The 23,666-nt window shown below is 36.2% G+C and overlaps 1 protein-coding gene across 4 annotated transcripts in view; it reads left to right on the plus strand.

Moving 5' to 3' along the window:
* Positions 1-1,256: 1,256 nt before the first annotated feature.
* The window catches only part of LOC100740324 (lachesin-like), a 176,569-nt gene continuing 154,159 nt past the window's right edge, over positions 1,257-23,666 (plus strand). For all 4 annotated transcript variants that reach the window (XM_012390122.2, XM_012390129.2, XM_003485177.3 and 1 more), the window contains exon 1: positions 1,257-1,462. In XM_012390122.2, coding sequence (XP_012245545.1) covers positions 1,292-1,462 — 171 coding nt within the window. In that variant the 5' untranslated portion in view covers positions 1,257-1,291. The remainder of the gene's footprint in view (positions 1,463-23,666) is intronic.

Below are 23,666 nucleotides of genomic sequence, written 5' to 3' on the forward strand. Positions count from 1 at the left end.
AGAATGATGTCTTCAAGGAAGATTGGAAAACGAGAATGGAAACTGAAAGAGATCGTCATGTAGCAAAGTACTTTTCCTTTCTAGATCATGAAAAATTCAGGGCAAGGATCATTTCAAATATCCTCTGTGACACGTGTTAACGGCTCAAGAACCTCCATAAATTTTGAAAACGGGCATTTCCTCGTTTATGACGCTGTCAGCTAGTCGTCTCGACGTGCGAGTACGCGGCAGAACCGATCGCGAAGCAACTACTGTATCAACGGTGAAATTTACGCTGACGCTCGCGATCCAATAACGCACAAGTCGTCTCTGTTATCGGTACAATTTATCTTTCCATCGGTGTACATTAAGAAATTCATCGCCGAATTCGTTCGATAAACAGGACAGTCGAATCGAGTGCACGTCGCGATGGTTCCCAACAGCGAAACAATAGGCGATGCGAACGATTGTGACAAGTATCACAGCGAGCAAAGGGCTTTGTCATCCTATACAACGACCAGTTGAACAGATTCGCTTGGAGAGTTCACGCCGCGAACTATGCCACGCTACACAGATAAAAACATAGACATTTATCACCTGAACTGCAAGCTGTCGTTCCTATTTGACTGACGTTTTAATCGAATACGCAAGCCAGATCGCTTGGAAAAGTCAATACGTTATCAACGTAGAACTTTAACTCGTTTGCATCTTATTTGAAATACAATTAATCGCAAGTTATTATTCATACACGCGCGATGCTCATTACCGTACTATTGATTTTTGTGCAATTGTATATTTTTAGTAACGCAACTAAGGAAATAGAGCTGTATGGAAATTCATTTAATCCATTAAATATTATAACTACTATCTGAATTTGAATATTTCTTATTTGTTACCTTATTTCAAGCTACACAAATTTTCGTAATCAAGTTTGCATGTTTTTAAATATTAAATTTAATAAAATGTGCATAAATATGGAAGTAAAAATGCTAATTCTGTTGAACAGCGAGGACAATTTACGTCGCAAACGGTGCATTTTTCTTTCAATTTGTTTGCACGGTAGATCGCATGTCGACGATTATAATTGGGAAACTCGTAGTCCGTTTTCGTAGCGATAGCTTCGTTTCTTGTCGGTACAAATACCGAGAGGGAGACCCTAGCGATGGATCTTTTCATTATTCGCGAACGTTAACGAACGAAGCTCCGCTGTTCCTTTGCTGGACTCAGTTGGAAAAGCGATAACGAGCAAGTTGCCACTTTCAATGAGATTTAATCGCCGTTGCATTGATTTGCAGGGGTGCACTGCTACAGTATGCTACACGGAAGCAGCGGAAAGAATAGCAACGTTCATCAGAACAGCTTGGATGACAGCAGTACACAATCTGGTCCGTACTTCGATATATCGAATTCGAAGAACGTGACCACCATACTGGGCAAAACTACGTACTTGAATTGCCGCGTGAAGAACTTGGGAAACAAAACGGTAAGTGAACAATCGAATGTAATGCCAGAAATTCGCGTTGAAATATGACGTTTCGAAATATGAAATATAAAAGCGGAGATTATCTGAACGGTTCAGATTCGATCAATCTTCATCTATATCTATATATCGAAAAGTTAACAAAAATTGGAAATATCAATTTCGTAAAATTTGAATTTAAATATACGTTAAAGAGTTCCTGTTATTCTTATTATTTGCCCATTAATTATTTTAAATAATTCTAATTATATTGCTTGAAATAGTTATATCTGGCGTGCAGAGATATATCCTTCGCAATTAATTGCAAACAAATCATTAGAGTTTCAAGATATCAAATAATGAATTCTTCATCGAATGTTGGCCATAATTTCCTTTCGTAAATTACTTGACTTGTCTCTGCGATATAATTACACAAATATCATTTAAAATATTGCTTATAATGTTGCTCGAGGTAAAAGTCAGATGCCAAATATTTGTAATCGTATATTTAGGGATCGATTGAATCGATGGCGACACTTTCAGTTTAATCTGGGTCAACGGTGAGAAAGATTAAGGACTCATGATTCATATTCCAGCTGAACAGGCCACACCCTTTACTAATTATTCAGACTTATTCCTTTATGCTCGACACTTACTATATATTTAGAAAAAAGATATTTAGGAAAAAAAAGATCACCTTCTGTACAACACGTTTGCCTATACATTCGCCATAACCGAGAAAAAACTGCAGTCAAGGATAACGCGATATCGATTCAACGTTTCGTGTTGAACATTTCGAATAAAAAGTGGAACGAATTTCAACTGCAATTCCAATGTAATTGATACGAGTAACAGCATGTACCTACGTAGATGTATAGGTAGTAACTTGAATAGAGTGATCGATACTTGAGCTGTGAATTTCTGAAAGGGAACTCAGGTTTTGAATACAATCTCAAACGTATAAAGCGCATTAATTTTCTTTTTTTTTTTACTCTTGCATTAACGTTCAAGCAAAATATATAATACACGAAAATTAATCTCTTTCTCTCTCTAATAAAATTAATTAATTATCAATAATACGATAAAACGAAATTGTGACACTAACTTTTACGAATTCAACTGTCCGATTTCGCATTATCTGTAATCAGATCGAGTCGTATTAAATTTGTTTTCTCGTAATCGTATAAGAAGCCAATTATAACTAAAGTTCCTTCCAGTATAAATATATTTTTCAATGTAAATTCAAACTGTATATCATGAGAGTGGTTACATCAGTTTAGAATTCTTCTAACGTATTGTTATCGAGGAAATAACATTTTGTAAGAAAATTGGATGGCAGTTTGTCGATAAACTGGAGGACAGCTTAAAAGCACTGGACAACGATAAACGGCGGGCAGGGCACGTTCGGAAATTAAAATAATTCCTAAGAGGTAAAATTAATATCGACGAAACCAACGGAGATAGCAGAAGCAAAAAGCATGGACCTCCATCACGAAGATGGGCTTACATATAAACGTTTTTTACGCCATGCTGAGTACAGGAAAATATCGAGTGTCAATATTTTAGCGGTACAATGGATCGTCACCTGTCTGTAGCAAACTGCAAAGGATGCATCGGAAGTGCACTTGGCCGTCGTCGACCTATCCACCCTGCTATTGAAGTGTGACTGTCCCACCCGGTATATGTAGAATGTTTATTTACCGATAAATATCAAGAATCGTTTTAATCGAAATGAATTATCTTATTTCGCTGTGGAGTTCTTTTGCGAATGATACTTAAGAAATAGCTTAGTTAGATAATGTTGATTAATCCGTGCTCGGTAAAATTATCAAAAATTTAAAAGTCTGATATTATAGTAAGCACACACGACGAATTAAAAATGTATTCGTCTTTAAATATGTACCGTGTAATATATCCATTTAACGTACCGTAATGTGTCATTCTACTTGAATATCCAATATGCAAATTAATTATTTTAAGCGTCACAAATCGCTCGTAGAATATTCTGATATGGACTAAAATATTCGAAGGCTTAATAGGTTATTGTGTTGCAATGATGTTTTTGATTAAAATTTGGAATTTTATAACAAAGAAAATTAGTCAAACAAGTTCGTGAATAATACAGGGGATTGACTATGTTTTGTGCTAAATATTATTTTTATCACAGCATTTTAACCATATGGCGGCTTCTCCGTATATTTACAGATTTTTGAAAAAGTATAATTTCAAAATTTTGGAGTCAGATCTGCTGTTCAGAATATATAACAGAATTTAAATATTATGCAGTGCTTACACAAAATATTGTCACATATCCTTCTCTTCTAATGAAACGTTTCTTCATCAGATTTTATTTTCATCGAATGAAACTTTTGTACGAAGGTACTATTAAACCATGCGAGATTTAATATACTTGGATCTAACTAATTAATACGTGAGTACTAACATAAATACGATACTTCTGTGTCCGATACTCTTTCTAGCCGCTATAAAACATTGTAGACATTGTAACATAGTCGTACAGCTGAAATACAGTCGTATGATGTTCCAAATGTTTAAATAGCAAAAAACATGTCTATAAATTCCATTTCAGCGGACTGAAGAAAATTACATTTACATACGTATCGCGAGGACAAACGCGATAAAAGAAACGAGCGTAATCAGAGAAATCTTTTAAGGCGACGCAATCCCAATTAATCGGTGTATCGAAAAGAGCGGCCGCTGTTCGAAAATTCGATGTTTGCTTGGTAAAAAAGCAGCGTAACTATGTCCGGTTCATTCATATGTATAACATAACCTAGTTTCGATTTGCGTTCTGCTCTCGAACAGAACGTTACCTCGAAATTCGTGTCGGAGATACAGTCAGTTTCTAACCGCGGAGGGCTGCTCGCGAAATTTTAATGACGCCGCGTACGATCGGCCGACACAGTGCTTTGCAAGCCTGCGGGAAATTGACTCGAGTAATTATACGATTGCGCGCGCGCGTTCTAGCAGCTCGACACGAGCCACTAACAGCCGAACCAAACGTTTCTAACTTTTCTTCTTTCCTGCGATAATTAACAGGCGAAATAACTGGACGATAAACGAACGACAGAAGCTGAAGCTTCGTTGTGTAATGGAATATAGTTGAAATAGCAGATGCAAAACGATTACCAAAAGCTCCCGAGGTGAATCTTTGACCGGGTGAGCTGTTGCTTCGGTTATTGCTAAATTAAAAGAATAAATTGGAGTTTTATCGAATTTCTAAGTCACTGATTTTACGTTTTATAAAGATTGGAGTTTTCAAATGTCTTTCTGTTTTTTTGTTATTGGAATTTCCTTGATATTATTGTAAAATAGCTTTTGCGGATGAAGAGTTTCTGTATAACGATGATGTTTATTAGCATCTCTGACTTGAAATTGATTATCAGACGAGCAAATCAATTTCTTGGAGACGAAATTAGCAGGAAGCTTGTTCCCCATGTAAAATTTCTGAGGTCGGAGTTCATCGATGCTCACCAACGGCGCAACCAAGTTTATTCCGCAAAGTACACTCCAGTAATTACAACCGAGTTCGAGTATTTGATTTGGAGATCATGTTTACACGATCATCCATTAAAACTTTGGAAGAGTTAAAATTCGATCCGTGTCGGTGCGTCGAACGAATTCGCCGAAAGTGCAGTTCGAAAAATTCCAAAATTTATAGCATTCTCGACGATATGTCATTAATTCCATCTATTTCAACATTGAATTTCCGCTATCGCTTTTAAGATTAGTGCACTTTAAGCAACACATTGATAGAATTATTAACTGCGCGCATCGATAACATCTCCTGATACAACAATATTATTCGTTCAAATAGTTACATGTTTTAAATTACAAGTTTGTTGTCCGTTTCATTATTTATGACAAAATGATAAAATTCCTTATCTTATTCTAACATGTCTGCCGATTTGTCCTATGAACAGTTTATGTAAGAAATTTGAATTTATATAATTTCAAAAAATGATTATTGTCACGAGAAGTATCTTCATACGATAGTATTTTCGTTCGATTATAATTTTTTTCTACGATAAAGTGTTTAATATAAATTTGTTTATAATGGTTACTTTAAGGATTCTGATACAGCATAATGACAGGAAAATATGATTATAAAAGTTTCGAACACGTGATACATTGGTAGTATCGTAGAATAGTATAATACACGTAATAATATAATATATATATTTGATATGGAAAATATGCTCTAATTAATGTATCGTATTAAAAATACGTATTACTGTGCATACATATTTTCAAATTAAACGTAAATACATACACGCACACATGCATTGTCTCTATATTTTATTTTCCCTCGCGCACTACACAGTCCTCGCTAATTAAAATGATAACTTTGCACAAAAGCTCTCCTATCAGTTCGATGTTTGTATTGTTATATTTTATTTATAAATATCTGATATGATCATATCAAAACCAACAAAACAGTCCATAAAAAAGATTCCTAAAGATATACATCGCTACAACGTATTTCCTCTACAAGACTAAAAAAATTTCTTCAATATGAAGTTTCTTAAAACGCTTATAAGAAACTAAATATATACTCTCCTTTCTATATATTCTTATATAACTATATATTTAACAATATTTCCAATTTTCGCACTCAAGAAAACATTTAACAACCAATGCAGCTTTATCTTATTTCGTTTCATTGACATAGTCCTCCAGTATTCATGTACATAACATATATTCACTGAACAGCTAATCTATCATCCAAATATCCCTATTTCGCCACGTAATCCGTCATTCAGACCGGTATTCAGTATCTTCACAGGTGCGCGTTCCAATTCACAAGCGGATAGATTCGTCGCGGACAGTATTGCGGTGTACGACACCCCTCGTGATTCGAAATCCGCCCGCGTTCTCGTACAGTCTGGCTGCTTGGACTGCGAAATCAAAGGAACAAATGGCACATGCTCGATTTTCAAACAGCTGAAAGAGTCTCTTTGCGCGTTTCCTCGATGATGCGGTCGTCGTTCGAAAATCACGTTAGCGTCCGCCCTAGAAATTGCAGGATTAGCAAAGGTACGGTGGCCACCTTTGCGGCCGAGGTAAATCGCACCCGATGAAATTTCATTCGAAACCCTTGTGGCCCTTGCATGTTCATTACGGGTTTCCTTAGTGCCACAAAGGATTTCACTTTCTTACGTAACACTGTTCTCTAGTTCGCCGTTTTGGCCCGGAGGTTATGGCTTTCTGTCTGTTCTACGCTTGGTTTATGTGTCTTTCTTAGTCTGTCCCTGTAGAGATGCAGCTCTTGGCGGTGCTCGTCGAACGCTTTGATGTCGAATTAATGTAAGGCCGATTAAGGCTCGTATCTTGCTGATCGTCGGGTCGGGTTCATGATCCATTGGAATGCGAGAGACTGATTTTGGTCGATGCCGCAGCGCGTGATTCTCACCCTGCGAAGATTTCAACGTCAATGATGAAGAAATTTGTGAAGTGAAAAGAAATATACTATATCATAGTGAATTATTTTCAGCGTTACTTATGATAAGCTCTGAGGAAATGTATCTCTATGTCGATGATAAGAAGTTTTTAGGGATTTTATTCCAAGATAATTCACAACCTCTTTCTTGTTAATCAAAACCTATCTTTTATGATGCAATATTGCAGCTTGCTTTAAATAAGGTAGGTGATGCGTTTGTATTATTTAATCCGAAATTCATTGATTTCGATATTAATATAATTTCAGATTAATTTTAAATACGATATTATCGAACCTTGATATCGTGCACTCGCAACTGTATAGGATTAATTGTGCGAAATTTCCTTCTTAAAAAGGACATTTCTCCCTATTTGACAAATACGAATGCGTATTAAATACGCAAACAATATATTTAAATTCGAAATTTATTTATCAATTCTTCGATTCGCTTATCTCGCTCTTCTCTCCCGTTCTCTGTCATGTAAAATTGGAACATTGCTGAAAATTCCCGTTTGTAAATACATTGACTAAATACACGGTGTTGTTAAAATAATCGATATCTATCTCTCGCTCGGATTCCACCAATATCAATACAAGCATTTCCAGTCTACATCGTCCACCTTTATCCGCCCCAATACATTATCCTCTCAGTCTACAAATAAACAATTTTCGAAATATATACATATTTTTCGACGTTGAAAGCGACCCAATTTTCCCCGTGGATCTCGGATCAACGCGGTTACAAAGATCTACAATTTCAATGGAAAAACTGTCCTACCTCCTCATACTAGTTCACAGAGCGAACGACTCGTTGAAAGAGTATCTGTGTAATCGGACACTCTCGATACCAGTTTCGCGAACGATGATCCACGGCGAGGTTCCGGATAAAAGCGGCGGCTACATCGAGTTTTGTTAAAAACAAAAGTGCTTGCTGAACCGCGGAGAAATCGCGCGACGAGCCCCGTCATCGATATGCCGGTCAGTCCGCCATTAATTTTCTATTGTATCCAGTCCCAGGACGAACCAACGTTTCTATTTATCTACACGGTCAGGCTACGGTGTCGCCCACGAGCGATGCCTTCACGGCATTGTCAAGCGAGACACGCGACTCTGCCATCAACGTGATGCGAAAGCCGATTCCCGGCACGGACATTCGATCAAACGAAAGGAAAAAGCGAACCTCTGGGCACGAGAATCTATTGCATTCTCAGTGTCCTTCCTTGGGGAATCAGGAGGATGAGGAGGACTTCCTTGCGCGGACAACTCGATTCTACCAGCTGCTATTAACATCGATCCACGATAGTTATCTAGATGTATTTTCCTCTTTATTTTACTGCATGTGTGTGTATGCGTGTTGGATTACGGATAAGTGTTCACAAAGAACAGGTTCATTACGTGGAGCTGAATTTTGATCGGTTTAGCGAGGAATTACGATGTCGTGGATTAGATGATATTAGGTCTGTTAGATATATTAACATGTGGCTGGTTAGAATGTTTCGTGGAAACAGTCTGGCTTATCTCACAAGTAGTCTTTACTATTTCATACGTAAGTTCTGTTGTTTATCATGGAATTGAACAACATAGAGGAAAATGTGTTAAGTTGCATTTCCTATATTTTAAGGCAATGGTCTTTTAATTCAATACGCTGAGAATATGAAACATAAGTTAGTAAAACAGTTGCATATTACACAATATGAGTTATTTGATTTTGGAACTAAATATAAATCCTTGTCACTCACTCGAACATTCTAGAAATGCTAATTATTATAACATATGTATTTATATTATTGATTTATATTCATTTTCGTATCTTTCAATTTATCGAATTCTTCCTCGAAATTTTAAATATATTAAAATATTCACATTTACCTATCAAGTCAGGTTCATATAACAAAGTCGTCCAAAATATGCTTATCATATTCTTTTCTATTTTGTTCCGTTATCGTAATGGTCGTATAACATGTCGAGGAAACTTGTAATTCATAAAGGAACAATAAATTACAATGTGAAACTTTCATGGTATATTATTTGCTACATAATCCACCGCTGCTATAGCGTTGCCCGCCGTCGAAATCAGCACCAGGGAATTGAAAATTTCACGAGGGAGTTCATTACCGGTAATTACTCGCGAACAAGCTGTATTGTAATATGTTAACAAGACATTTTAGTTTCGATCGAAAGAAGCCTCGATTTGTAAATGTTCGGTGGAACTTTGTGCGACTTTTGAACCTTGAACATCTCCTGCCCTCCTCTCCATCGATATCTTATCGTATCTAACCTATGTACACGCGTCTACAATATTGTCTTTATGATGTTGGAAGAAATCAGTTCTTAGTCACAATTCCCTTACGTTAGTTGATCGCTTTAGCGCACACGTAGGTTTGTTCGTTATCTTATCTAGCGTTAATCCTGCAATTTCCATCGTGAAAATCTTCCATATTAACGATTGAAAAATTGAAATGGTAAATTATCTAAGTGTTAACAGGAAAAATGCATTAAAAATGCATATTTAACCGTTAGATTTATTTATCACTTGAACACTATAGATTTTCAGTGGCAAGTTTGACGATGAAACGAATCAAATTTTACAAGAAATTTTATAAATTACAGATTATCTATTCTATTCTATCTGATTATTCTATTCGATAAAGAAATTATGAAATTATAAACGAGAACTTCTAACTTGTTAATGTACTGATATTATTAGTTGCTAAAGTATTGTGCAAGGGAGCCTTGATTGTGTTCTTTAAAAAGGGAACTTCGACAGTGCTATTTTTTAAAGGAGTTTCTTGTGCAAAGCATCCTTTGTAAATGAATTCTTTTGGACAGTTTTTTTATAAATAATTCTTTACATCAAACGAATCAAACGTCTAATCTTTACTATGTTATACTAAAATCGATTTATTTCGGAAACTGAGGGTAAAATTGTTATTAAAATTTGTTGTACGTATCATGAGATCCAAGCATAATCTACCGATTCGCAAGAATTTCATATTTCTCGAAATTTCAATAACAGGAGAACGTGCACTTTATAAACAGCGATGATTTCCAGTTTAATTTCTCGTAATAAAAGGGTGGTCAATTGTCATCGTTGGAAACAAATTCTTTGATAGCAATGCGATACTCCTTTGTGCGTGAAAAGCTTTCAGACTATTCTTCCTGGTAGTACGCTGCCCCTATTCACTTATTGACTTGCTTTTATCAGATTTAGAGGAGAACATTTTAAATATGCTCTAGACATGAACGTTCTCCGTGTTGAGTCAACAATGGCGTTGGTTGAATAATTGAATATGGTGATTCCCTAACCGTTCCAACGTTATTATACTCTCACGTTTATGTACTTTTAAATGTTCACAAAACAACGAGTCTCGTTTGTTTGTTTCATCGTTGCGTGTTTATTACGCGTTTAAAAATTACACCATTTTTTAAGACGATTGGACTCGAATAAATTTAGGAATCTATTTATTATTTTGTTAAAAGTCAATGATATTTTTTTTATTATAAACCTCCTATCTATATCTGGCTTTTGAGATTTGACACTGATTTTTAATTATTAAAAATCTCTAAAGTTTAATAAATTAATTTTTGCTTATTGTCAGTTATTTCTTATTTGACTGATGTAACTGTTTCGCATAAAGTTTCAACAGCATGCTCACAGGATATATCTAGCAAGTTTAATCTGTTAAAATATTTGATGTTACTGACGCATACGTAGCGTTGTTCTAATTACGTAAAATTTCATTTGCTAAATTGTCAGTAAAAATTGAAAACGAAACTGCTTATGCATTTCAACGGAAAGATATGAAATGACAAATAAAATTATACGCAACGAGAGTAAAATGAACATTATTAGTTGAAATAACCATTCATTTCTGATTAAAATGTTCGCAATTCCTGTGCAGGAATAGCTACGTTTTAATTTCTCTATTTGTGCATCGTCTCATTTCTCTATAAGATAATAAGATGCAAAAATTAAAGCCCATCTAATGTAAATGTTATTAACATCTAACTCTTGTTATTTCATGTTATGTACCTTAAAATATCGTTACCTTTTTGAAATTAATTAAGTAATAAATGTATTCTTTATTTCCAATTTTAATGCATTATGTCCTCCTTAAAAAAATTATCAGACAAAAAAGTTTTTCTTCACAGCACCAGAAATATTCTGTTCTGAGAAGATTAACTCCGTGATTATAGAATTGTTACACATTCCTTGTTAAGAAGTGAACCAATTAATAGATTAACAGATTATCCTTTATCTAATGCAGTGAAAAAATTTCCTGAACAAATAGAATTATCCATAAATATCCAACGACGTATCAATGCAGAAAAAAAAATTGTTTAAACGCATTCCATCGTCAGCCTCGCTAGAAAGACGCTTGTAACCCTCGAAATATAACAGACAGGAGACGAGCGAAATTCAACTTATCGAATGTGAAACAGCTTAACACATTTTTATTATGTTCCATAAAGTAGATGCATCCTTGTCGTGTTACGATCTGATTCGACATTGATGATGCACATATTCATGCTAACGATTCTCATGAGGAGTGTATCGCGTGAAATTTTCACCGTTCCTTGTTATTGTTCTCTTCGTTCAGCGATCGAACAATCGGTAATTCATCGCGTCCTGGCAAATTGGGTCGAGTTAGTTCGACGAAATGTTCGGAAGGTATTTGCGAAGAGATTCGTTCGTGAAATTGAAGGAGAAAGAAAGAGAGAGAGAGAGAGAGAATCGGACGTTCGTGATACCGGTCGCTTCGCGAAATAGCCCGATGTACCACAGAACTAGGAACTATTACGTATAAAGTTGTGAGTTTCCAAGATTTTCCACTTCCCTCCCTTCTTTATCTTCGATTTTCGATAACACCGACACCGTTCGATCTCTTTCGACTACATCCTCGTATTCTCCTTTCGTTTTTCTTCCGGATTACGCCCATTTACTCGCAGCACGAGTTTCGACCACCTGGTTTCATTCAAATGATATCCATTGGACAGTCGACCATACGTTTGTGTATGTTTAGTTATGTATAGATTTTAATCGATCGTACGTCGTAAAGACTTATGCGACGTAGATACATTTGAGAGTGACGAATGTCGTAGAACATGTTGATGACAATTTTCAACTTGAAACTTCGTTTACACGTGAAGGGATTTGTATGCGAAGCTTAATGCATAATATCGTTGATCTGCTAGAAAAGTGATATAGATAAGAGGAATAGAAAGTTTGAAGTAGAAAATTATCAATTATATGTCTGATTACGTACTTTTAACAGTGAAAAATGTTTATCTCTTACGTAGTTCGTAATTTTTTGATCTCAAGGGTCTTCAAGAAAGTATCGTGTATTGCTCACTATTGAAAGAAAAAAGAAAAGAAATAATACTCGTAATAGTAAATATTTCTATTTTTATCGATCTAATTAAAGTTACGAGAAAAATGATAGAATATAGAAATAAATATGTTTTTCTTAAAAAAAAATGAAATGTTTACTCGAGAAAGATTTTTTACCCTTACTTTTTTTTTCTTACTTTAAACTTACTTTTACTACAATTAATATTAGATTGAACAAATTTTAATTATTCGATTCGTAATCGCCAAGACAATTGCACAGAGATTACCATTCGCTTTTGATTCTCCTCTATTATTCGTGTCTTGTAATTAGTAGATTTTTTGGTCACGTGTGCTCGCGTGCGATACCTTATCGGTGCTATCTTAGTAACTGTTATAACAATCGTAAAGAGCAATCTATCTCGCGTGTATTTATCTTTAAATTGTTCAACGCTCTTGGGTATATCGATCAGCCTTACGCTACATTCTCTTTAATGCAAACGAGTTGCGCTAATTAGTTACTTTAGTCGGTCAAAATCGTCAAATGTACGATACTTACTGTGTTAAAATCTTAAGCTTGCCATCGCGGCTATATAACCGCAATTAACTATACTTTACAACGTAATAGCAACTAATTACAGTGTAATATTTGTAAGAAATGTTTCCTCATGATGTTAAAAAATCTTTCCATATGAAAATCAACCGCTTATCTTTCTTTTGGTCGTTTGTAACTTCATTTATACATGTCTATTACATTATTTACGATTTATTACATACAACTCTCATGAAATCTAAAAACATACAATTCGTTTATGTGCAAATTTCTTTTGTAGACCATGTAGCGAACCAAATTTAGTTAGTTGATTTACCAAACTTATTTGCTAAATTTAAATACGCAGGGCATGTACGAAGTTAGAAAATGCAAGTAAAGAAAAAGAAATCGTGCCAAATGAGTTTATTAAACATTTATTTGACGATATCTCCAACAGAACAAGAGTCATATAAAATATTGATCATTTAAAACTGTTAAGTATCTCATTTAAATAGTTCATAATTCATGATTTTCATGTTAAATAATTAAGAAGTATTTACGGAAACGAAACAATACCAGATACTATATTAAATTTATTCACAGAATAATAAATACTGAATACGAATAACACAATGACCTTGTCTTCTACAGATTTTTCTCACGTTTCCCTATATTTCATCGTATTACTGTATCACAAAAACTAGGTATATTGTTACTATATTCTAGCCAATACACGCAATTTTTCTCAGCGAATCACGATTACAAATTATTTATATATCATTATTACAAAAAACAGGATATCCAATTCCATTCGGGACGAAATAAATTTTTCCTGGAATACGTGTGCTATACCTTTATCGTTCCGCAAGTATTTCCGGTCAGCAGCTTCCTCCTATGTTCTTCTTGTCTTCCATCAAATTTCTTCGAATCCCTTCGGGATCCAGGTCACTGGATGGATTTTCCGTGGTATCACCGATGGTCGTTAGACACAGAATAATTAAAAGAAAGGAGGAAAACAAAGGGTAAAAAAAGAAAGGGCTCGTCCCTTACGGGGCACGGAATCCGAGCCGCGTAATGGGCAGCGCCTTAAAGAAATTACTGCCGCGGCGTCCGCAAAGTGCGCGTCCGAGAAAGTTTATTAAACGAGTCTGGCACGGGAACCAGCGTCGAGGACGAGGCGAACAATTTCGCCCCCAGAAAGATTAGTTCGCCGTGGCGCTCTAATAATCCCATAATGTATCCTGGAAAAAGATCTCTCCTGTACCCCCTTGCAGGAGTGAGAAAAATCGACGTAATGGCGGCCGTCTTCCGGCGTCCGCACGGCCATTTTGAAAATTCGCACGATCCGCTCTTTTAATAATTTATGGATTATCTTTCGCCCTAATCGCCGGCCATTTCTTATACCGCTTCCATTTCTCTCTGCTCTCACCCTCCTGTTTCTCGAGCTTGCTCGCCCGGAAATCGTTTCCGCTACAATCCACTTAACCGTCCTCGTTAAACAAAGTACCACCGCGTAAACTACTTTCTCCGCAGAAGGAATGTGATTAATAGGACTACGTTATCAAAGATAACGCGACACGTGTGAAACGTCTAATTGACTAACGTTCTGGGAATTAGAATTCTAGTGTTTATGTCATTCTCGTGGTTGGCTTGTCATGTGGGATATTTTGGGATGAATAAATTGAGCAGCTTTTTAAAAAAATGACCAGTAAGATAAAATGGGGGGTAAAATATTTTAATCGTAGCTTTTTTTTTAACATTAACCAAATTTGAATTGATAATTATAATCGCTTTTCTTAAGAACTTTTTTCTTCGCATATCTATAAAACAATTTTCATAATGATTCTGCTATTTTATTAAAAGCAGATACGCTTTGTTGTTGTTATATATTTTTCCATAAAAATTGGGTAAGTTATAAACAGTTATGAATTGCATTTATGTGTTATATTATTTTGTTGTTTGATGTTTATTGCGTTGGAAGATAACTCAATGGGTATACGTGTACGTAAATGATAATAAATAAAATGTTGGAACGTTTTTAAAAATTTGCTTCGAATTTTCATTGTAATTATTTTCATACATAGATTGATAATAAAATAATTTAATGCTATTGTATTCTACTTAGCTTATACGTTTGCTTGTTTTCTTTTTTATTTCCCTCTTTAAAATCTATAGCCTAAATTTTCTTTCGCCATATACATTGTGTATTCTGCGCGCATTAGTATCGTCGTATAGATTTCTATATAGATTTCCACAATTTTCATTCCTCGAAAATCCTCTTCATCGTATCTTTTGGACTTTGAGATAAGCTGTGCTATAAAAAGTATAATATTACGTGAAAGACGTCAAAGGAGATTCGGATCGTGAAAGGATATCGACGAGTATCATATAAAAGAGTTCAAAGACAGAATTTATTATCCATTAGAAAAAGTTTTGCATAGAAACTCAGATCGACGAGGAACAAATAAAAAGATGAATAGATCTACCTGGCATAAAAGTTTTTGTTGCAAAATCCACAATGTTTTTCCCGAAATTGCATAAAATCATTCTATAGTACATTAAATTCTATATTTTCAACCATTATCCTTTTATATCCGTGACAATTATTGCGAAATTGGTTAAAATAAAAAATTTCAACAATATTATGTCACATTGATCGTATACAATTACCTTCAAAAAGTAATTAACAATAACTCAATCAGTAGGAAATATCGAAAGAGATATTTTTCGAGTTAAATTCACCAATACCAACATCAAATAGGAAGAAAAGTTCCTGAATAAAAACGTATTAACTTTTTCAATTTTTCTTTCTAATCTCCAATAATTTATATAAATGAACCATCGTTAGATCTTCTATTTAAGTAGTGTTCCGATAATCGACGTTCTACCGTCGAAATAAAAATAAAATATACATCATACGAATCTCTTCCGTAATCTAATTTTTTATTCGACACAGATCGTCCAATTCTGATCGTGACATGTATTTCTCGTCTGTCAACATTTTTCCTTTTTCATTAAACATTCTCGAGCCACAAACCTCGTCCCGATCGTAAAAAAATATATGCCTCTGTAACAAGCCACGGCTTAAATGGAGCCAGGGTGGAAACAGAAGAGAATGAAGCGTATGCGCGCGCGAACAATGTGTGCGGCGAGCAGCCGGAGGAAGCCGCTGTTACGTCGATCCGTTCGCGCGAGCACGATGACGGTGACTAGAACAATGACCGCAATGACGACGCTTTTTCAATTAAGGCCGGCCTCGCGCGAGAACAACGCGACACGGACGTTCTCGCACGTTTTGTCGATCCACGTGAGTCCCTACATTTTTCATCCCTTTTTCTTCTTTCAAAAACATGCTTCACTGTGGCCAATGGACGCACTTATTATCGCTTACGTTAGCACTAAATTTCCTGGTTGATTTCAGAAGGCCGATATCATACATTTTGTGCTAGGCAATTTTTAAAAAAATTTGATACAACGATTGACCAACTTAAAGATTAAATTTCTTTTGTGTAACGTGAACGAACGTGTGCAAACTATTTGTCCTGCAACAAAGCTTACGTTATCCCCAGTACACAGAATGTTCAATTGATATCGATTGTGGTAACGTGTCGATACGATAGCTACATCACGATGACCACGAGACCTTTTTCCGTTATATAACATTACATTAAATACCGATCTCCTATGAAATTACTCTTTTAAACAAACAAATCGTATATCGACGAATCCTACGCACAACTTTAAAAAATTCCCGAAGATATATCCTTCGTGCCATTACGCTGTCTGTCCTCTGAATCAAAGCCACTATGTTTCGTCCCTTACTCTTCCTTTCTCAATTGCTTGCAAACCCTATTAATCTGAAAACCAAAGCGCATTAATTTCAAACAATCCGCGAAATGACCCGGCATATTCTTGCACGGTAACCCGCTAACGGGACGGTTCCACGAGTGGCATAGCTCGTTCATCCGGGTTTCCGGCGTCTACGGACGATTCCGCAACGATTACCAAATACGTGCCCGCACTCGCAGCGCATATTTCGTGGCGTTACACACTCACAGACACACGTCCCTTGGATTATCTCTATTTATCGTACGTGCAATCCCAACCGGTGCTTCAGGAAATACCGAAAGAGGATTACCAGTCACACAGCCGAATGCGTCCGTGGCTTCATTAATTCAGGGTGCACATCCTTCGGAAGCCAGCTTTTCCAGCTACCGTCCAACTGGTTATACGCGCCTCTACGTGCATCGAAACGACCATGCAAGTCGACGAATACGTACTACGAGAGTTAGACGTCGACTGTAAATATACATTAAGGTCCGTCGCGGTTTGCCTCCTGTATTTTAGCTACGCGTACCTCGCCATATCTAGATCCAGTTTTTGGGCGGTTTAGACGGTATTTAGGTGAATAAAAGATAAGTCGTAAGAGACGTAATTAGATAATTATTATCCTTATTGCGTAATCGCTGAATGAGAAGAGTAGACCTTCCTTTGGAATTTTAACGCATCGAGGACGTACGTTGCGTTCGCATACGTGTTTCTAGATGTTGATCCAGTTTTGTGAACTTCCAAGAGAATAAAGTATTTTATAAGTGCAAAAAGCATATTACAGCAGCGAATACATTACCGTGGATCACTGTACAAATTGTAGGCAGAGAAAGGAGTTCTGTAATTTGAGAACAAAAGAATAACGGTTCTCTCTATATGATAAGCCTTCATAAAACAATGACTTACTTCATTCGCATTTTTCTAAATAATGTTACGTTTCTAGGCGATAAAACGTGGAAACCTCTCTCGAGGACCCGTGCCACAGTCATCGGTGTTCGTCGATAATCTAAACGTCCCTCGACATCCATCAGTTGACGATCGGTTTCAGTCAGTAGCCGAGCAAATGTCAAAGGGTCCAAATTCGAGATTTCGGTCGCCTTTGTTACATTTAAATAACTAGGAAAATGAACGTGAGTCGCTTTTTTTGGAACCATTAAGCCCTCCCCCTACACGTTTATAGAACATTTATGTGTTACCTCACTGCGTGATCTGTAATGAGATAAGGAGAGAATGTCTCTTTTGGATGGGGAAATTGGGGTGAGAGTAATGGTGGAATTTGAATTGGTGATGAGACTCAGATTTTTGTAAAACGTTCATCGAAGTATTCTGAAGTAAGACATTCCAGTTTCTATAGAAATTATGTTGCCCATGTATCAGTTGTAAACTCTTCAAAGTATAGTATTTATTAATTTGTAAAGTTAAAGTCCTGAATTCAAAAGTTCAAATTTATATGGAAGTATTATCATATGATGTATACTATGTAAAATATAGGGTTTGCACATGTTTATCGATCTTTTGAGAGTAATATATAATTTAAAATATTTTACTGGACATTTTAGTTCTCCAAAACGTTGGTCTAATTAATTGAATAAGTATATTCTTCTTGAAATGAGTTTTCTTTTTCAACGTATTATGTCTACAAAGTGTTATACCTATTGCTATTATTGGTCTTTGTAAGAGTATATTCCACGGCCTTCTTACGAAGCTTTGGTTCGTACAAAATCCTCAATTTCCAGCAGTTGGACTTTAAATGGTGGCTTTTCAATTTTTTCTTTCGAGAAAAGTAGAAATCATAAAGGGAAAACGGGATACCCATTAACGAAAGGAAAGCATCTGGAAACAAAAAAATGATGGAACTTAGTACCAGAACTTGATAGAATTGGATTTCGAAGTTGAGTCCTTCTGATCACGGTAACGTTTGTAACATCGAACAATCTTTTGCAAGGAAGAAGATGGAAACTAAAATGGGAAACGAACTTGGGGAAGTTGAACGCAAGAAATTCCGAGATAAATTAAAGGGGATAGAAGAGAAAAAAAAAGAACTCTAGAAGGAACGAGTGGCATTCATCTTTCTAAATAAAAAAAAAGAAAGAATGGAAGATACAGCTGCCTCGATATTAATTATACAAACAATTAAGCCCTTCTCAGAAATTTCCCCGGAAGAATTAATTAAAACAGTTTATCTTAATATTACGAAAAATTCAATTCCATCCGCCTTTATTAAAGAACACTCCCGATATTATCGGATTCGATATTGCCAACGTAATTTCTCTTCCTTCAGCCAGACTGAACTTCGTTCGCCGTTTTCTTTTCACTCGACAAACAAAACGAAACTTTCCTTACCATCTTCGGTTATCGATCTAAGGGATGATACGCTACGATCCAACACACACAAATTCTCTATACGATACCGATGATTTAATATTGCTGAATATTTTATTTAATACAACGAATCTAAAACGCCCTGTCACAAGATATGTGAAAAAACATATAATTTCATATAGAAAGATGTAGTTAATCTTGATATCTCCTGTACACGTTTACCTATGAAAAGGTTATTAACGTCAGATTGTTTCATCAAAAGCAAACGAGCAATCTATTTTTTCTATTTTACAATTTATAGAGTTGATCAGTGTAATTTTTAAATAACTTATTCGTATCGAAAGGTAATTACAACAAAGACTTTCAATAAACATATTCTTATATTTTTCCTTACAATTATTGTACATCTCTCCGATCCTGAGCATAGAGGAACCACAAATGAAGACAAGAAGAAGAAAGATATAAAGACATCAGCGGCGAATGTGTTAATAAATTGTACAATCGTTTCTATTTCAAGGAGTTTTAATACTTGAATTCCAAAAATTTTTATGAGAACGCTAATAAAATTTTGAACTACTCAGAAATAATTTGCCCATTACCATTCGTTTCAGTAAAAAGACAGAGCCACTCAAGTTTAACGCCTGGATACTTGTATTTCACGGTGTATCTATACGCTTAATCGTAAGTGCAAATATGTGTACTCGCGCAAGGGCCTGTTTACACCAACATAAGTGGACTGGACGTGTATAGTATGCACGTGTGTGCCCGTTCGTGGTCACAGGCCACAGAAACCGTATATATTCGACAGGTGGACGCGCGAACAAGTTGCAAACGCGGCGGAGCTTTCTAAATAATCTTGTTTATTTTCCGGCATTCACTGACCGGCTCCGGCGAATACATATGTATAGACAGGCAAAACTTTGAAAGCTGGATTGCCTCCTGTTGAAAAGGCTTCGAATCTATGCGACGTCTCGCTTTATGCCGCATCCGGTTTACTCGTCCCTGTAATTTCGTCCAGATAAACGAACGATAGTCGATAATCAAAGCGAAATTTATGCTCGCTGCTGATTTACCGGAACACACCTCACCTCAAATTTCCATCCAATTTTATGTCGTTTTTTTTAAGAAAATAACAACGATTTATTATCTATCTATTATTTATATAAAGAATAAATTGCACTAAACGTAATGGGTATCGAAGTCTTCTTTGTGATAGCTAGGACCACGTGTCTGTATGAGTCATTATTTCACTCTCCTTAGTTAAAATATAATCTAAAATGAAAAATCTATCAGTTGGTCGTTTTTTTGAAAAGTATAAATTAGTTGAGTATAAATTCATAGAAGTTTCTTTGGTGGAAGCAAATGTCCGATTGATTTCGTGGCGATGTTTTCCTGTAGGTTTCATCAACGATGCGATATCGACGTTGTCACGGATAACTTGATTTATAAATTATAAGTTCGTCTAGGAAAATCGGTGTCTAGCGGAGTGTACTGTCAGCCAGAAACACACTTTTCGTTTTAACGGCGCAAACAATGATAACGAGGCTAACATAAATTTTAGAGGATCGTTACTAGCAGAGAATATCAATTGCACGTTTCGAAATGAAACGAACGACAAAGAGTGTTCCAACCACGAGTTATGGATCAGCAAGAGAAATATCGCGCCATATTCTTATCTTTAACCGTTACTAGCTCGATCGACTTGTTTTCCAAGTTTTCTTTCATAGATCACTTTTCAACATTGATTTTACGAAATTTCTGTTTCTACTTTTATCTTAAAGATACTATAAATTCTATTGCTGCTTTATCAGCACGTTTTCTTGCTCAATTTATCAGATATTTCACATTATATTTTAAACAACTATTCCACTATATAACAATATTAGTTCTATCGTACAGGAGAGCCGACGTGTGATATCTTCAACAGAGAAGTATCACGTGTCGTCGACTCGACATCGAATCTAGGTATTTCTCCAGGACAAAAGAATAGAAAGTAAATCTCGAATAGTCAGAAAAGGAAACGAGAGAAAGGAAAAAGGAAGATGACTGATATTAGAGGAGTCAAATTTGCTCGGTTAGTAGCAAAGGATCGCAGCGTGTGTCGCGTTGGATCGACACGGAATCAAACGGACGATCAACGATCGTTCTGGTTCAAGTCGGCTGACATTTTCGCAGGGCAAAAGCCGGATTTATCGGGGTGGTGCGAACGGAATTTTCAATCTCCCAGCAATTATACGTCTTCTATCGCCTTCTTGCCGCTTTTTCACGTTCCTCCTTTGGGAAGGGTGGGAAATGACGATACGACCGCCATTCCTTCTCAATGGATTCGCTAAGGAGGACTCGTGGAATGCTCAGCCGCAGAAAAAAAACAACGTGAAATTCCTTCGATACCATCCCCCGCTTCGGATTTATGGGAAGTCATTAAAATTCTTCGCCGATATCACGCAGCCGGCACGCACCGCTATGCCGCAGAAGTCTGGAAAATCGTTTTTTTTCAAATTGCCCGGATGATTGGATGAGAAAGATGAAGGGGACAATTGAAGTTCGTATGGCTTTGTGGAGAATCGTGATGACAACTGTAATTGATACAGCGATAGCGAACCAGGATGTCTCGTTTGTTCTTGGTTTGGCAAGACTTGGGAAAATTTGTAATAGAAATCGTTAGTGTGAGAGATTCCAAAGATGTTTCTATGTTTGTTTGTCAGTAATCGTTTGTTGGAAATGTGTGTTTGTTAATTATATTATTACGAAAGTTAAGAAATCATTTATGTCGATGGTAACATTCTCAAAGACAGGAGATTTCAGAAGCCCTATTCTTTAACGGTGCTGCAGTTTTCGAAGTTTTATATTTGAACCTTATACTCACTTGAAGAAATTCGACTCATAATTACGTAAAGTTGTTAAGAAAGTTATTAATTAGAAGAAGGGAATCTCATCGAAAGCAGGAAACGAGAGAAGATGACACTCTGAATGAATCGAGAAACACCAGAAGAGGGACATCTTTCATCTTTCATAAAATTCCACCTATTTGATGTAAACAACCAACTTCAAAACTCATGTATTTTTTATTACTCTTCTTAGTATATTGGTAATCCTCCTATGGATTCTTCTGTCAGAAACGACATATTGTCGGGGAAATTGATCCGATGTAGAAATATATTCTCAGAATATCCGATGCCTACGCGAAGCAGTACGAAAAATTTTGTTTGTCGATCGGATAATTTAATAGTAATTTCAATGAGTCCGATTAAAATATTTTGTACAGGGAAACGCTCTTCTATAGATTCGTCTTATGAGAAATGAGAAATTCTCTTTGTCGTATAGAGTATCAAATTAGATGATCCTTTAATGAAAATTGTTGTAGATAAGCCACGACGCGTCGAAAGGGATGGTGCAACAAACTATCCAATTAGAGGTAAATCGAAGAGTCAGTTTTCTGCGAAAGTCCAAGGAAACCATGTAATCTTCTGTGAAAATCGAAGCAAACCACATAGTCTTCTGGGAAAGTCGAAGTGGTTTTCTACGAAAGTACGAAGAAACCACATAGTGTTCTGCGAAAGTCCAAGGCAACCGCATAGTCTTCTGTGAAAGTCCAAGGCAAACATATAGTCTTCTGCGAGAGTGCAAGTAAATCACAGTTTAACGACTGAGAAGGGGATTCGTCCTCAAAATTCCTTGAAATTGTCAATGAATAACGACGTATGTATACTTCAAAGACAGAAGTTTGACAGTACTGTCGAAACATATAGAAACTATCCTAAGAGTGTAGAAATTATATAGAAGATCCAAAAGAAAATTACAAAATTCAAATGTATCATATTCACTCGAGAATTATTATGCACATATATTTCCCAAGATACTTCTGTCGTATCCAATACACGAAATTAGCAACAATATGCCGGCATGAAAATAAATCTAAGAAGACTCGCATAAGTATAGCATGAAGAAAATCCTACATCGTTCGCTATCGGGATTATTCGAAAAAGAATCTTTTCGCAAGCTCGGGATCGAAGAGGACTCGGGACAATATCGGAGGGTTTGAAAATTCATCGAATCCTATGACGGAAATTGGTGAGACAGGATGCCTCTGTGAGCGCAGCCGTGAAAAAAATCAGCTCGGTTAATATCGACCGTGTGAGAACCGGGAACGATGGGACTGATAAAGTAGGGATTTAACGAGAGGAAGAAAGAGAGAAAAAATGCGAAGAATGCAGAATAGAAAGAAAGAAAGGAAAAGAACGGAGAAACGAGAGTAGTAACGGTGGCAGAGAAAAATAAAGACATTGAGGACGAAATAGATCGACGGGTGAAAGTTAGCTAGCGTCCACGAAGACGCGTCCTCGTAGTTCACGTATTTCTCAGCTTCGACAGTACCGCGCGATCGGAATCCGGTAAATTTCGTTAGACCTGTAACCTCCTTGAACGTTAGATATCGAAATCTCGTTTGAATAACGCGAGTATCGGAAGACATCTCGCCTCGAGATGTCGGCACGTAGATCACAGCGTAATGAGAGACGAGTCAGTTGCAGAATATATTCCGTGTCAGAGGTGGTACAGAAAATTTTGTTTTCCATTAGGATAATTTAATGGTTTCATAGACTCGAATTGAATTACTTTGGATAAGGGAAATAGCCTTTTATGAATTCTTTTTGCGAGATACAGTATATTCTTTTCCCAAAGAAATGGTTGAGCGTAAAAATATATTCTCAAATTATACACTCTATGTAGAATAGTACAACAAATTTTTGCTCGCCCT

Source organism: Bombus impatiens, unplaced genomic scaffold (assembly GCF_000188095.3).
Source record: "Bombus impatiens unplaced genomic scaffold, BIMP_2.2 scf_0037, whole genome shotgun sequence".
NCBI lineage: Eukaryota > Metazoa > Arthropoda > Insecta > Hymenoptera > Apidae > Bombus > Bombus impatiens.